We start from the raw sequence: 14,325 nt of genomic DNA on the forward strand, positions 1-14,325 counted from the left end.
GACCGAACACCTTGCTTCCGCCATTTTCGACCAACTTTCCGAGAATTGCGCGTCTGGCGCAGCTCACAGAGTCTCCGCGTCTTGACATTTGAACTACTACCAACCCACCTGTCTTCGCGGGAATCGATGGCATCGTATCGGGATTGCTCAGTTGTCTTTGATATCTTGCGCGGCCTGGACCAAGGCGATGTGTCCTACTGTGGCTCAGATGCCGTGCTGCAAATATTCCACCGTCCAGCTCGCACACAGAGAGGCTTAGCTTGGGTGCTCTCGCGTCACCCGCCGGATGGGACGGGAACTCTGACTTCTCCTTCGCAGCTTGACAGACGCACTGCTTACTTCGACTTCGGTTTCGATTCTCCTCGCTATTGGGCCCCAACTTAGAAGACCTCTCGTTTCGAAGTCCCTTCGTAACTGACAAATAAGAAACACCTGGCTTGTCCGTCATGCTCTCGAGACCATCGGCGCCAGATCGACTCGGTGCATCCGGTAACCCCACTTGGTCGTACGCCGGCGTCGGCTCGGCACACTACCAGACTTCGAGCTCCATACGAAACATCTTGTCAGCTTGACAAGGCATCTCAATGTCATCATCATGAAGTGCTGGGTGACGGTATCATAGCTGGAAGAAAGCGAATCTGGCCCAGCTGGGTTTTAATGTGTCGGCTAGAGCTCGATGGACAAAAGACATCATGCTTCCCAAGGAAAGGGCAAGCCGTCATTAGGAGGGCATTGAGTTATGGAAAAGCGCACAAGTGTCTCACCATCTCAAGGAAGTTACGGCATCGTGTCTTGGATGTCCAATGGCACGCACATGCAGCGCGGACACGAGCTGACAAGAGCTACCTGTCTTATACAGATGACACAATGAGGAGTCGTAACCCACTCGCAATGAAGCCACAACATACCGAGGGACCTTGAGGCAATCGTGAAAGCACTCCCGTTCTAGCACGACAAAGAGCCGTAGGAGCGTACCGATGAGCTGAATGAACTTGACGACGTGACAGTTGGTGTGAGGCGACCCGCGCAGACAGAGGCCACACATTATCGATAACGATTGCTCAGAAAACGACTTGTATGCCGTGACAGACCGGGGATTCTGAAGGATCATGAACCCTACGCCCATCTCACGGTGCCTATGACGGAAGGTGGCTCGTGCGTTTGCCGATAACCTAACTCTATCGATAAGATACGTACCGATGACAGTTCCAGCCGGCTCGTTCCGCTAAACTTTGTTCAAGCTCCGGGCAGCTTGCGTATGACTTCACCTCAGCCACAATCTTCGTCGACAAACTCCGTTCAAGTCCACAGCAACCTCCGACAACACGCGAGCCGATGGGGACCCTTCGAACCGCATACCGGATTTCTACATTTCCAACTCCAACCCTGACACGCTCAGCGAATCAGATACCTGGTATCATCTTGCGACAGGCAAGATGGAGCTCCTCAACGCCAATCTCCAAGTTGGTCTTCCCTGAGGACGACGGCGCCGAACCGAGCGAATTGCGACACCTTCACCTCGACGGTTCTGATTCGAAACATTTTCCATCGTATGATTCGGCTTCAAATTTTCAAACTGCCTTACGTCAGGTCTTCCTCGACTGGAAGTCGGCGCCGAACTCCCGCGCTCCGTCGCCGCTCGTCCTATCTTTCACTCCGGCACCAACGTATACGCTTGGCCGCCGCCAAAAGACCTTACTACCCGAGCAGCTGGAACGACTTCAACAGCCTTTGAATGTCATCGAAGAGACGAAGGTCGCGGCAGAGGAGCAAAATGGCGGAACAAGTTCAGGAGAGCAGCAATTCACGCCCGAAGTCATTGAGACAGATCGCGGCGGATTGACAACATATCATGGACCTGGGCAGGTCGTCCTGTGGCCGATACTGGACCTGCACAGCACATACTATCCCCGCCTGACCGTCCGATCCTACGCGCGACTTCTAGAGGAGACCACACAAGCGATCCTCGCCGATGGACCTGGGGTCCAGACGTACCTCTCCGAGGACGATCCGGGAGTTTGGGCCGAGGCCGCAAGGCAGCGAACAGGAGGGCAGGAGCGCAAGATTGCCGCCATGGGTGTTCACCTTCGCCGTCATATCTCTGGGCTCGGCACGGCGCTTAACGTGGACGTTGCCGTCGACGGCGACGAGGCATTCAATCCTTGGGCGAGGTTCGTGCCGTGCGGACTCGAAGGTAAAACCGCCACCAGTGTCAGAGCCGAACTCGGCGAGGATTCCTGGAGGCAGTTGAGTCTTGCTGGCGATGGCAAGACGAAGAGAGAATGGTATGCTCGCCGGTGGGCCGAGGAGCTTGCAAAGCGCCTCGGAGTCGGCATTGCGCCGACGACAGTGCATCAACGACTTGGATGACCGTATCCTCGATACTTGCCTCAATTGGCCAACTTGCCATCTGTTTGTGAGTGGCGCCCCGGTACTGGCCGATGGATAAGACGACGGCCAGAAGCAAGAATGCTGGTGACCGGAGTGCATCACGGGTTACACAACGTGTGGCTTGCCCGCCTCTTTTCCTCTGCTCGTCAGCCATCAAATTCTGAGCCCCTCTTTTGGATGTCGGGGCAGCCAGCATTTGACCGGACCGTTCGTTATGAATGGTACCTGTTGAAGAGAGACGCGCATTCCGTGGTCGGTCCGGGTCAGCATATCCTTTCGCACGCTCTTCTTATTCCCGGAAGAGCCAGAACGTAGGGTATCAAATTCCGGCTCGCTGGGAGCCTGATTATTTCCGGTGCGGCGGGGGCGAGGATACCTCACCGGACATTGTCGATTATGACACCCCCATCTGCATCAGCAAACACCTTTTTTTTTTTATATCTTGGCATATCAGATCCTAGCCTGCCGAGCCAGGACGACCTCTTGGTCTTGCGTGGCGAAGCATCTTCATCACCTCTGCAGACCGGAGGGGCAAAGCAAGGTAGGTATGTCGGCATTACATATCACGAATACGATATCTCACTGCCATTGAGTCTCTGCAACCAGCTACTGGTTGTAGATTACCATGTCGATATCACGCTTATCGAGAGCCTTGGCAGCTCGCACTTTGTCAAGCTGCCACGCATATCTTCCCGTAACTTTTGCTCCGGAGCATACCGGGGACGGACGGGGGCGTGGTGGCATGGCTGAACCCCATAGGATGATGCTTTTTCTTCCACAAGAGCGCCATCCAAGCGGGACCCCCCCAGCCGTCAAAGGTTTGCAGGTAGTTGGGCGTAGATAGACATGGATGGAGAGCGAGAGCCAGTACAGATACTTGTTTCTGACCAGGTAGATGACATCCAACTCCGATTTTCACTCTTTGCGGGATTTCTACCGCCGCATTCTCTGTCTCTCTAATCTGTTTCTCTCTTAGCAATCGAATAATGCAATGCAATGCCCACCCGTCCCCATGCTCCGGGCAAAGTCCATGATATGCCGCGCCAAGCCCCACCACCCGTGGGACCTCAAGCTCACACCTCACATCTCACCCCGTTGACGCCTTCACGCCATCCATGTCGGAAAAAAAAAAGAGGTCAAGAGTTTGAACGGGGCGTTGGTCGCATGCTTGATGTCAGGGGTGCCAGGTGGCAACCTTTCTTTAGCCGCAGACGCAGACGCAGACGCAGACGCCGACGTGTGTGAGATCCTGGATAGCCCACATGTGCAGTACATACATAGTTCTTGTACACACCCACAACAATTAATCATCTTGGAACGACGTTGCAGATGTATCCCCATAGACGGGGCAGGGGGAGGGGGGGGGGCGGCGGCAAAAGATCAACCATCACGTTTCCATGTCAAGCCCGTTTTCGCGGCAGGCAAAGATTCTACTTTCTTTGTAAGCTCGCCGCACCAACGATACAGGAGTCCAATATCTACTCAAAACGACCATAAGGGGCAGAGGACTTTCGCGCACTAGAGAGTACTATTAATTATCAACGCCGATGCTATGATGAGTATCAACCCGAGGAGCGAACCCTCCCGCCAAATAAAGCCGTGAAGAAGATGAAGCCCTCCATCATAAAATCATGATGCCTTTCCCATCTGCGTAGAGCAAAACACTAAAATCACAATGAGCCAAATCAAGGCATATTTTAATTCTCCCACAATGCGGGCCCCCAGAGACCGCCAAAATAAAGAAGTAACACCGCCTTGTTCCCCCGCCCCCCTCCATTACACTCCTGGAAATCGCAGTGGCGGTCTGCCCCCTGATGCTCATGGACCATGGCGAAAGTCCAACCTATCACTGGCGAAATGGCTGATGGTACAGTGGTCCCATCGTTTGTGTGATTGCCTTGCCTAGTGATCCGACCTGACTCTTCCCTTCTTCTTGGGCGCCGGCAGCCGCTCGTGGTGGCCATCATCGTCCGGAGTCCACTCCTCGGGATGAAAGTGAGGATTATTATAGTGTGCCTTGTTGAAATGGCTGTTCTTGAACATTGCAGTAGTAAAGCTGGGTTCATGGAAGCCGGCTTGGCCGGGTATCACTGACGGTTGCGCCGAGCTGGTGTTGTTGAGATGCCAGCACTGGTGACTAAATCTGAGCTGGTAGTCAACCGGTTGCGACGGCTTCGTAGGGGCAGGCGTCGATTGTTGTGGTCGAGCTGGCGTTTGAGGCTGCGGTCGAGGGGCTGGTGCCGTCTGCTGCTGCTGCTGCTGCTGCTGCTGCTGAATGTGATGATCAGAGTACGGCGTCGCGAGCCAAGGAGATTGAGGTGAAGGGTCATAGGCGTCTGGAAGCGGAGATGTGGATGTGGGCGAGCCGAGCGAAGACAGAGCGGAAGACAAGCCCGAGGGCGGGCCCCCGAATCCGGGCAGCATGGCCAGGGGGCCGTAGTCGAGAGAATAGCTGTGCAAAGGAGGACCCACGCTCGCAATCTCTTGAGAATGAGAAAAGGAACCAACGCGGTGAACCTGAAGATTCAAGGGTGGCGGATTCGGAGGCGACTTGTATAGAATGTCGTAGTGATCGGGCCGGTAGAGCAAGTAGATGATGGGGCCCAGAGTGGCAGGGTCTTGACCATTGGCCTCGTCCGGAAAGCGGTAAATGTTGACTTGGTTTCCTGGGCTACGATCCAGATACGCAATCTCCAGCACGAAGTTGATGGGTTTTAGCAGCACCTGAACGAGCAGAATGATGCCGAGATGGTCAATCTCTCTGTTTGGGCGTTCGATTTCGGCGCAATAGCCGATGATACCCGTCTCGGCGGGAATGAAGGGTTCGTAGAGCTCAACATTTCCCTTGAGCCATGAGAGCGCCAACAAGCGAAGGTGGTAGATGATGGCGTTGGAGGAGCCCTGGTCGTTGAAGCGCTGGACCATGATGTCCATGGCTAGCTGTGGGTTGGCAATATTCTGGGCGACATCTTTTAGCAAGCCAATCGTCTCTTCCACCATGTCCTCAAACAACATCCGATCGTAGCCGCCAACGTTGAGGAGATACTGATTTAAGCTCGTGATGCGCGCGGCCTCGCCGAGGATCTGATGCTGGTCGCCATTGTTGATGAGATGCTCAAAGTAGGAGAAGCCGATTGCTAGAGAGAGATGGTGTTAGTTACAACTTGCTTTGAGTGCTAAAGTGAAGCAGTGTTCCCCCTTCCAAGCAACGGACATGTGCGCCGACATGAGTCGAGTTGAAGAGTGGCGTGCTTGAAAAGAAGTGATTTCCCAGGAACCTTCCACCCTGTCGAGGGGCGGGGATGCGGGGTAGAAGGAAATATTGGTGGTGGTGATGGTGGTCAGGATGGTGAAAGGTAAACTCACCTCGCCAGCCGCAATTTCCGTCACCTTGAACAGGGCGATAGTGAGAATATGTCTGGGGAAGGTTCTGAAGTGGGTAAAACGAGCAGAATCACTACGTTAGCCGGTGCAACATACTGCGCGGAGTATGCATCCCCTGGGCAAGGAACGCTGGCATGGGACTCACGATGGTCTTTGCGATATAGATTTCGTCAGCCTTGGCGTACTCGTCGGTTATGGCGTCGCTGGTAATCTTGTCGCCCACCAATAAACCCTAGAAAAGGGCGTAAGCCGTGTTAGCGTTGCACGTGGCAGGGTGTGTATGACGAGTAAGGATTCGGGTTCGATGGGAGCTTTGGACGTGGAGGAAACATGGAATTCAATGGTATTGGATTCAATAGCATTGGATTCAAAGAGGATTGTGAGATTCTTGTGGGTTGAGGGCGAGAAAAGAGAGAGGACGAGCACGAGCACGAGCAGTCGAAGCTTGGGGGGTTCGGCGACGGGAGCTAGACGTGCGTCTCCCGGAGTCGGGGTGGCGAGCCAACTCACCTCGAGCTGTGGCTGATAATCCCGAGCGGCGGCTTCTTGGGCGGCAACGTCGGAGGGGTCGCCGGGTTCCATGGCGCAAGGACGACGAGTGCTGCTCACGGCGTGGGCTGGAGCGTGGGCGTGATCAGGAGCGAGGGCGGCGGCGGTGTTTGCGAAGCCTGGGTTGGCGTTGGAGTTGGTGGTGTAAAAGGCAGAAGAAGAGGATGTTGTCGAAGAAGAGGCGCCGGGGTGAGGATGAGGAGGAGGAGGGTGTTGTTGCTGCTGGAGGTGTCCGTGGAGGAGGTTGTGGTTGGAGTAAAGGTTGGCGTGGGAGTATCCGTAGGACGAATTGGAGTGGGAGTGGGAATGGGGGTGGGAGGAGCGGGAGAGGGAGCGGGAGGAGGAGGAGGAGCAGGAGGAAGAAGACGCGGAGGAGGATGAGGCAGGAGCAGAAGCAGCGCCGGGGCTGTTATGGTGGTTGTTAAGGTGCAAGTGGGCAGCAGAAGTAGCAGCCGAAGCCACGGCGGAAACGCCAGAGACAACGTTGGCGTTGGTGGTGGTGGTTGAAGTGGTGGTTGGAGGAAGTAGTAGTGAAGGAGGAGGAGTGGAGGCAGATGAAGGAGACTGAGACTGTTGCTGCCGTTGCTGCTGTTGCTGTTGCTGCTGCTGCTGATGATGATGATGTGCAAGTGCAGCAACCTGACTCTGAACAGGAACAGGAACCTGAACCTGAACTGCGCGCGATGCGGGAGTGGTGCTGGTGCTGGTGCTGGTGCTGGTGACAGCTGGAGCCCGGCCGGCGACCGGGCCGGGGCCAACCATAGGCGCTGTAGCCGCTATTAGTGTTGTCGCCAACGGCCCTCCCACTGCTCCTGCTGTTGCTGCTGATGAGACTAGCTGTCTTTGCTGCTGCTGTTGCCGCCCAGGATACTGTTGTTGTTGGCGCTGTTGGTATTGATGCTGCTGCTGCTGCTGCTGTTGTGCTGCTCCTGTCATTAGCGAGGTTCCAGGTCCGGCCGGCGACGACGCAGCATTCAGGCTGTGTGTGCCTGCAGCTTCCCCGCCCATCCCCATAACACCAGATAGCGACTGTGACAGTGATTGCGACCGCGGCTGCGACTGCGCCGACAGGGACAGCCCACTGTGGCCCAGGCCCATACCCATGCCGTTCAGGTTGCCCATGCCCATGCCCATCTGTCCCATCCCCATCCCCATCCCCAGCCCTAGCCTGCCGCCGCCGCCACCATCACCACCATCACCACCACCGCCGCCGCCCATCACCAGGGGGTTACCCATGCTGTCCAGTCCCACCGACGATGCACCCGACGATGAACCCACTCCAGCTCCAGCTCCAGCTCCCATGCCAGCTCCAACAGCTCCAGCTTGGCCATGACCTCGACCCAGACCATGTCCATGGCCTCGACCACCAGAACGAGAAACAGCATCAGAATCAGAGCCAGAGCCAGAGCCAGAAATAGGGCCGCTTCCTGATCCCCTCTCTGCTCTCGCTGACGACAAGTAGCCGTAATGTGAGCCCGCCATTCCTGTATCAATGCCGGCGTCGTGAGATGCACCTCCTCCGACACCATCGCCCGCCATACCCATCCTCATCCTCATCTCCACTCTTCCTACCCCTCTTCCTCTTGCTCCTCCTCCGCCTTCTTCGTTCCTCATCATCATTTCTCCTAACCCTGCTGCCCCAGTGCTGATGCTATAGCCTCCGCTGTTCTGAGGCCGGTGATCCTGCGGCGAGCCGCTCTGGCTTTGCATGTACGTTTGACCATGACCGTGGGGATGAGGGTGAGAGTATGGGTTGTGTGCCGAGGCGTGAAACGCAAAAGGCGTTGGTTGAGGCTGGAACATGGCCTCGCTTGCGCTCTCGCTCCTTATGCCCTGCACTTTGGCGTCTGATTTTGCCGACTCGAGGGTCTCAACAAGGCTGATTTTTTTTTTGTTTGTCTTGTGTCTCTCTTGACTGTCGTTCCAAGACCCAGCCAAGATACCTGATGTGATGCGCTGCGCGCTGCGGTGCGGTTCGGTGCGATGCAGCAGCTGTGGGCGCTGTGGGCGCTACCGGCTATATTGCTGCTATTGATGCCGCTATTGCTGACGACTCATGCAGTATGTCTTATGCCGCGTCTCCGGTCCTGAGTCGGTCTGAGGTGATTGGCACAAGGGGACGACGGCCAGAGACTGTGGAAGCAAAGGAAAAAGAAAGGAAAACGGGATGATCGCTGAAACGACGAGAGAAAAGGGAGGGAAGGGGATGACTGAAAAAGGGGCGAGGCGAGTGTGAGTTGAGTCGCGCCCAGTCGAGTCTGAGTCGGGGGAGTCGGACGATGTGACGGGTGCGATCCAACGAGCCAGACAGCAATCAGTCCAATCTGCTCTCCAGAAGGAACTCTTACAAGATTCCAACGACGGGGTAAGGAAAGCTCACGGCAATTAACAAGTAGAAGGACGGGCCGCCCCTCTAATTTACCCTACCACGCAGAGATACAGTCGAAACAATTCCCAGGCCGAGCCAGACAGGTTCGTAGGTAGGTATTCGGCTTCTCTGTTTCTTCCTTGCTCTGTCTCTGAAAGTGTGTGTGTGTGTGTCTCCTCCTCTAGATCGGGTCGGGGATCAGGTCAGGTCAGCTCAAAAGCAACCCGACTAGTACATTCCCTCCCCCCAATAGTGAGCCGCTTGTATGCAGCTTGGCTTGAGATGACGAATAGAAAGGCCCGCAACAGGGGTGATAGTAGTGCAGAAATTCGATGGCCGTCCGAGGGGCTAAAAAGGAACAATAATGTGACCTATGGTTTTCCGGGGTGCGTCTGGCTGGCCTTGTGCTTTCCGTCTGCGCGGCCTTGGACGTTGACGTTCCTTTGGTGTGAATCCTCGTTGCGACAGTCGCGAGAGCAAGCCAGCTTGTGCGATCGACTCTGGGGTCCGGGCTTCGCTTGTGGAGGTGGTCCGATGCTAACACTCTCACTGCCTTAGACTAATAGGAAGTACTCCGAATGTGCCTGTCACTGCCTGCGGCAAAGACTGTTATTGCCAAAATGTCTTGGTGGTTTGTAGCCTAGTCTGACCTCCTGTCTGGATTTGGCAATTGGCGTATGTGGTGGTGCTCATTGCCGTGCTGAATACAGCTCGAATGGGTGTCCTGGACCGACTGGATCTGGGTTTTGGTTCTTGATTCCGGCCTCTCGGCGAGCCGAGCTGAGGTGCCTCCGACGAATGGCGGATGACAGAGGATGTGGAGGAATTCGATGTGATGTGATGTGAGTGTGCAGTGCCGTGCCGCAGCTGGAGATCGGAGAGTAAGGTAGGTACAGGTAGGTACAGATAGGGTAGGGCAGTCGAGCCCGGTATCGCGGTTGTACTGCCTGCTTGCTGACGATGGCTTGGTGGCTGGGTAGGTGAGGGTCTACCTACCTGGCTGCGGTCAAGTTGACACGATGGGTGATAGATGGCTAGCAGCTGGTTAGGGGACAGAGTAGGTATGCTGGTCTGTCAACCTTCTCCAATGGCAATTCGCAGAAAAAGGGAGAGCAAGGTGAAAGGCGAGAGGCGAGTTTCCCAGGAAGAGGGAAAAAAAAGATGGAAGATGAAAGAAGAAGGGAGGAGAGCAGGTGTAAGTACTAGGGGAATGGACGGGAGAAAACATAGGGGCGAATGATGATAATCAGAGTTCCGAGCCTGTCAACTTGTGTTGCGTCCACACGCGTCGGCAAGGTGGATGAGGCCCGGCAGACAAAAAGACAGGCAGCGTATCCGTATCGTATCTTGCTCTGGGATCAAAGTAGGTAGGTAACCATGGTTGCACCAAGAACAGGCGATGGGAGCTAGCATGACACAAGACTGGAGTAACGGCACAAGCAGCCGCATGTGCAGGTGCAACAACGTCGGCAACGGCATTGAGACAGGGATGTTCAAGGGAAACAACAATATCAGGACCGCGACAAGACGAAGAGGAACTGGATGGCATCATCCGGCGCTGGAGTTGGAGCAAGGCGAAAGTACCTTGCCGTCCATGACCGAGTACTCATCCGTGGAGGTAAGGTAGGTACTTGGGCCGAGAGAGTTGCAAACTCCATGTAAGAAACATCAGGTATCCGTACAGATACATGCATCCCATGTAAGGCAAGGGAAGCCAGGGGATAGAAATGGGCCATGGCAGAGCATTTGGAGATGGACGGATAGAGAAAGAAAGAAGAAAGAAGGGGCAAAGTACCCGTAGCCGTACGGTACTGTACGTAGTACATACCGTAGCCTTCAAACTCAACGAGGCTTCATTGTGTGATGCAGTGGGCAAGTACTGAATATGGGGTGCCGTGCCTCACAATGGTTGGCTGGTGTTCTGATACAAGTCTGCATAGTCCGGTAAGTACTCGTACTATGTATGACATGACATGACATGGTATCCGTAGCGTGCTGTGTGGGTGGTTGTGAACTTGTGATCCCGATGGTGGGATATCCAGAGACCAAGCAGAGCATCGCGCTCAGCAAACCGCCCGTGATGGCAGTGACGAGATATGAGACTGGGCAAGGGGGGGGGGGGGGGGGGGGGGGGGGGGTTGAGGGGGGGGGGGAGGCGGCGAACACAGACTCCGCGGCGCCAGCCGGGGGGGGGGGGAGGAGGGGGGGGGGGGGGGGGGGGGGGGGGGGGGGGGGGGGCATAGGCATCCAGAATACATACGGATAGACATGGGATGGGAACGTTGTCAACGGGGATGACGGGGAAAACGGGGACGGGAATGGATACGGACGTCCAGTGTACATAATTGCTAATTGAGGTCCAGCCTGTGGATGGTGAGTTGCGAGGGCGCATTGCGAGCGACGACAATTGAGAGGGGGAAAACGCACCCCCTGGCCCATGTCTTTTTCCTTCTACTGCGGTATATCGCCATGTCAGGCACCTCTTTTTGGTACCCACAGATGAATCGTCGGCCCCGAACAGCCAAGAGTGTGCGGACTTCGCCAAAATGGCACAGCAAGAGAAGACTGAGAAGACGAGGGTTGCGGATAGGTCGAAAAGTTGTGTGCATCGTCGGATAGGTACCGTTTCGAACAGATGACAAGGCTCGAGGGTCGTCGGGTCAAGGATAGGCCGCAGAACAAGAGAGAGGGAAGAGACAAAGGAAAGTCGGACGAGATACAGAGACAAGAGCGCGAGCCCAACGATCCTGGTCTGCAGTCGGCCCTAGACGTGCTTCCTAGAGTCCTGGATTCCTGGTCGTCAAAGGCAGACTGCGGCGGTCTGGCCAGGTCGGCGCCAGGTTTCCCCTAAATCGCGGACGTCGATTGGCCATCTCAATCTGTTGGACTGGTCAACAATCCCTCAGTTGACGGTCGGTGGGTTCCCCGTCTGCTATGGATTGGTCGCGGGCAGAGGTACAACATGGGAAGTCGATAGGTAATGGATAGGGTGCCGCGGGTGTGCCGTCGTAAAGTAGGTCAACGATGCCATGGCAATATTGCGTACCCGCACGAGGGGCCACGGGAGCGGCATGTCTTTCAAAAACCTGGGAAATTTAGTTTGGGAATGTCCTGGATGAGGTGATACGTACCTTGCTCTTTGCGCAGATTCGAACACACACGGGATGCCTAGTGTCCGATGTAAGATATGAAGCAGCATCTTTCTGATACCTTGAGGCAAGGAATCTTGGAAAGCAACACAGACTGAACGTCAATCGAAGGACCTGGAGATGCGAAATTGAGATGGAGATGAAGGTTCTCTGAAGTTCTCTGGGAAAACCTGCCCCCAAGAGCAGAGCCAAGGTGCTGCTTACCTCGTCTTGAGGTTCCTTGAGGTACCTAGATTGGGGAGGAACCTGGGACCAGGATCGGATGTTCTTTCCCCTTTACTTTGCGGTTTCTCAGCACGCGGCAGGTCCGCCCCGTGACGTTACTGAAGATGATATCAAAGAAGCAAGAACAACCTCAGCCTCAAGCTGCCGTGGTGATGAACCTGCCTCACTTTACCTAAAGGAATGGAAGGCGCTTTGGGTACCTTGGAGACAGGAGGAAGATACGGATAACCCGAGGTACCTACCTCTATCTGCCTTAAGGTAAGGTAGATAGGCTTGACGCTTTGAGACTCCTCATCTTTTCTCTTTCTCTTTCTCTCTTCCTTCGTCTCCGTCTTCGACGTCGTCTGTGTGTCTCCTTTAGGTATCTGCACCTCGCCTTCCTCTGAATATTGCGCGCGAACACTATTTGAGTTCCACCTTATCTTCCATGTGGATGACTCGTTTCTTATTTCCACCAAGTACAAACAGTCGTGCCTGGTCGCCATTTGCACACACGCACATACAATCAATGCCTCTGCAAAGCCAAGGTAATTGCCATGTGCTTCCTTACATACAAAGTAGTATGCTCACGAGGTGCCCAAGACCTAGGTATACAGCCTGAGCAACATCAACACGAATCCTTCCCAGCGCCCGACCTCTATGTCTTGCGCAGGAGACACATTGACCTTTAACGAGCGAACACACACCTGCCTCATGGACATTGCGAGCCTGCGAATCTGCGAGCCCGTTGGAGAAGCAAGAAGATCAAAAAGACGCCGACATACAAACAAGGGTGGCATTCTAGGGGAAGAGGGTACCGGGGACAGGCCCTGTCCTTCACCGTTCCCACTAGCAAGGGACAAGGTTGACTGGGGTTTCCACTGCGAGCCCGCCCTTCCTCCCCTCATCGTGCCCATCCCACAGACATTCAACAGGGACTGGACCAAGCCTCGACGTTGATGGGCTGCGGGCATTCTAGGACAGGGTTCCAGGTTGGCACAAGCATTTCCCATCAGCATGCCGCACTGCATCACCAGCATCCAGCGGGCCAGACGAGACCACTCAAAGGGCCGTGGCACCCTCGATGGCTCCTTAGCGCCATCATATGGGAGGTAAGACTAAGATGCGATGGCCTCCACAAGCCCCCGAACGAGGTGACAAGCTATCCATACCAGGTACGTCCAAGCACAACCATCGTGAACAGAAGCTCATGTATCTCGTAGTATGTATGTAATATGGTCCGGACACATGCCTGTGGTGCGATCCGACCTTATCCATCGTGCCTCCGCCCAACAAGTATCGTGGCATCCGTTCACAAAGGTACAGCGTCTCTCACGATAGCCACACGCGCCGAGCATGCCATCGCCTTCGACCATGACATGGATGTCAATCAAATGTATGGGCGACTATGTGGATCATTGGCAGCCAAAGGTCCAAGAAGCGCGACTCCTGGGGAAGATGGTGACTGAACAAGAGCGTATCCCAATGCTGCCACGATGAAAACAGCATGTCCCACCGCCTCGCTTCTTCTCTCGCTGGCCCTTTTGTTCGGTTACCTCCAGCATGAGATCCTTAGCATAGGCACACACGCACATCACAGGCTGGAAGGAGAACTGGGCTCACGGCCAACGAGCCGCAAGGGAAAGCGGGACGACCACCACAAGGAGCGTCAGCATTGTGGGCTAACGACATTCCAACACATGCCTCGTGGCGTCAGAGACAAATCGCCGTGCTGGGTCTTTCCTTTTTCTGCTGTTGTTTCCGAGGGCCGCCGCTGTCCGTCGATTGGCCATCACCTCAGCATCTTGACCGCTCAGAGTCTAAAACTACTATCCCCAACAACTCAAAGTCCTACCAATGGTGTCGTTTTGAAGCTTACGTGCTATCTTAACAGCACTGAAGTTCCCACGAGACTGGCTTACACTATCCGTAAAGTAAGCTACAAATCTAGCCCGCCACACCCCACCACACTTTGCCTTGCAGGGACTAAGCCAGTCACTGGCTGACGGCCGATGGCGGCCGCTGCCGAGCACACTTTAGCTGCGACGGTGTGCTCGGCTGCTGCACTACGGACAAACGTTTTCCACGGGCAACTTTGACATCATGTTGAGCTAGCTCTCTCCGCGGACGGATCATCACCTAAGGCTGGTGGGCATTCAATGACACGTTCCGTGAGCACCACGCTGGATCATGCTTCGGGTGTAGTCTTGCATCGCATTGACCATAGGTTGAAAACGCCTCGCAATATTACACACACCATTGTGAGATCTCCATCTAAGG

The 14,325-nt window shown here is 55.1% G+C and overlaps 5 protein-coding genes across 5 annotated transcripts; 4 read left to right on the plus strand and 1 right to left on the minus strand.

Annotated features, from left to right (window-relative positions):
* Positions 1-1,335: 1,335 nt before the first annotated feature.
* On the plus strand, positions 1,336-2,370 carry CABS01_15846 (uncharacterized protein; the record flags this gene model as incomplete). Its single annotated transcript, XM_060549180.1, has 1 exon — positions 1,336-2,370. One exon carries the CDS (start codon positions 1,336-1,338, stop codon positions 2,368-2,370), a length of 1,035 nt encoding a protein of 344 aa, XP_060390872.1.
* A 1,923-nt stretch (positions 2,371-4,293) lies between these two features.
* CABS01_15847 (peptidase C65 Otubain) lies at positions 4,294-8,127 on the minus strand (the record flags this gene model as incomplete). The annotated part of the gene is made up of 4 exons (XM_060549181.1): positions 4,294-5,528; positions 5,758-5,821; positions 5,921-6,007; positions 6,061-8,127. 4 exons carry the CDS (start codon positions 8,125-8,127, stop codon positions 4,294-4,296), a joined length of 3,453 nt encoding a protein of 1,150 aa, XP_060390873.1.
* Positions 8,128-11,327: 3,200 nt separating this feature from the next.
* CABS01_15848 (uncharacterized protein) lies at positions 11,328-11,543 on the plus strand (the record flags this gene model as incomplete). The annotated part of the gene is made up of 1 exon (XM_060549182.1): positions 11,328-11,543. One exon carries the CDS (start codon positions 11,328-11,330, stop codon positions 11,541-11,543), a length of 216 nt encoding a protein of 71 aa, XP_060390874.1.
* A 1,519-nt stretch (positions 11,544-13,062) lies between these two features.
* CABS01_15849 (uncharacterized protein) lies at positions 13,063-13,161 on the plus strand (the record flags this gene model as incomplete). Its single annotated transcript, XM_060549183.1, has 1 exon — positions 13,063-13,161. The coding sequence occupies one exon, from the start codon at positions 13,063-13,065 to the stop codon at positions 13,159-13,161; it is 99 nt and encodes a 32-aa protein (XP_060390875.1).
* A 380-nt stretch (positions 13,162-13,541) lies between these two features.
* On the plus strand, positions 13,542-14,051 carry CABS01_15850 (uncharacterized protein; the record flags this gene model as incomplete). The annotated part of the gene is made up of 1 exon (XM_060549184.1): positions 13,542-14,051. The coding sequence occupies one exon, from the start codon at positions 13,542-13,544 to the stop codon at positions 14,049-14,051; it is 510 nt and encodes a 169-aa protein (XP_060390876.1).
* Between the last annotated feature and the right edge of the window lie 274 nt (positions 14,052-14,325).

Source organism: Colletotrichum abscissum (assembly GCF_030869225.1).
Source record: "Colletotrichum abscissum strain IMI 504890 chromosome Unknown Scaffold_75.1, whole genome shotgun sequence".
NCBI lineage: Eukaryota > Fungi > Ascomycota > Sordariomycetes > Glomerellales > Glomerellaceae > Colletotrichum > Colletotrichum abscissum.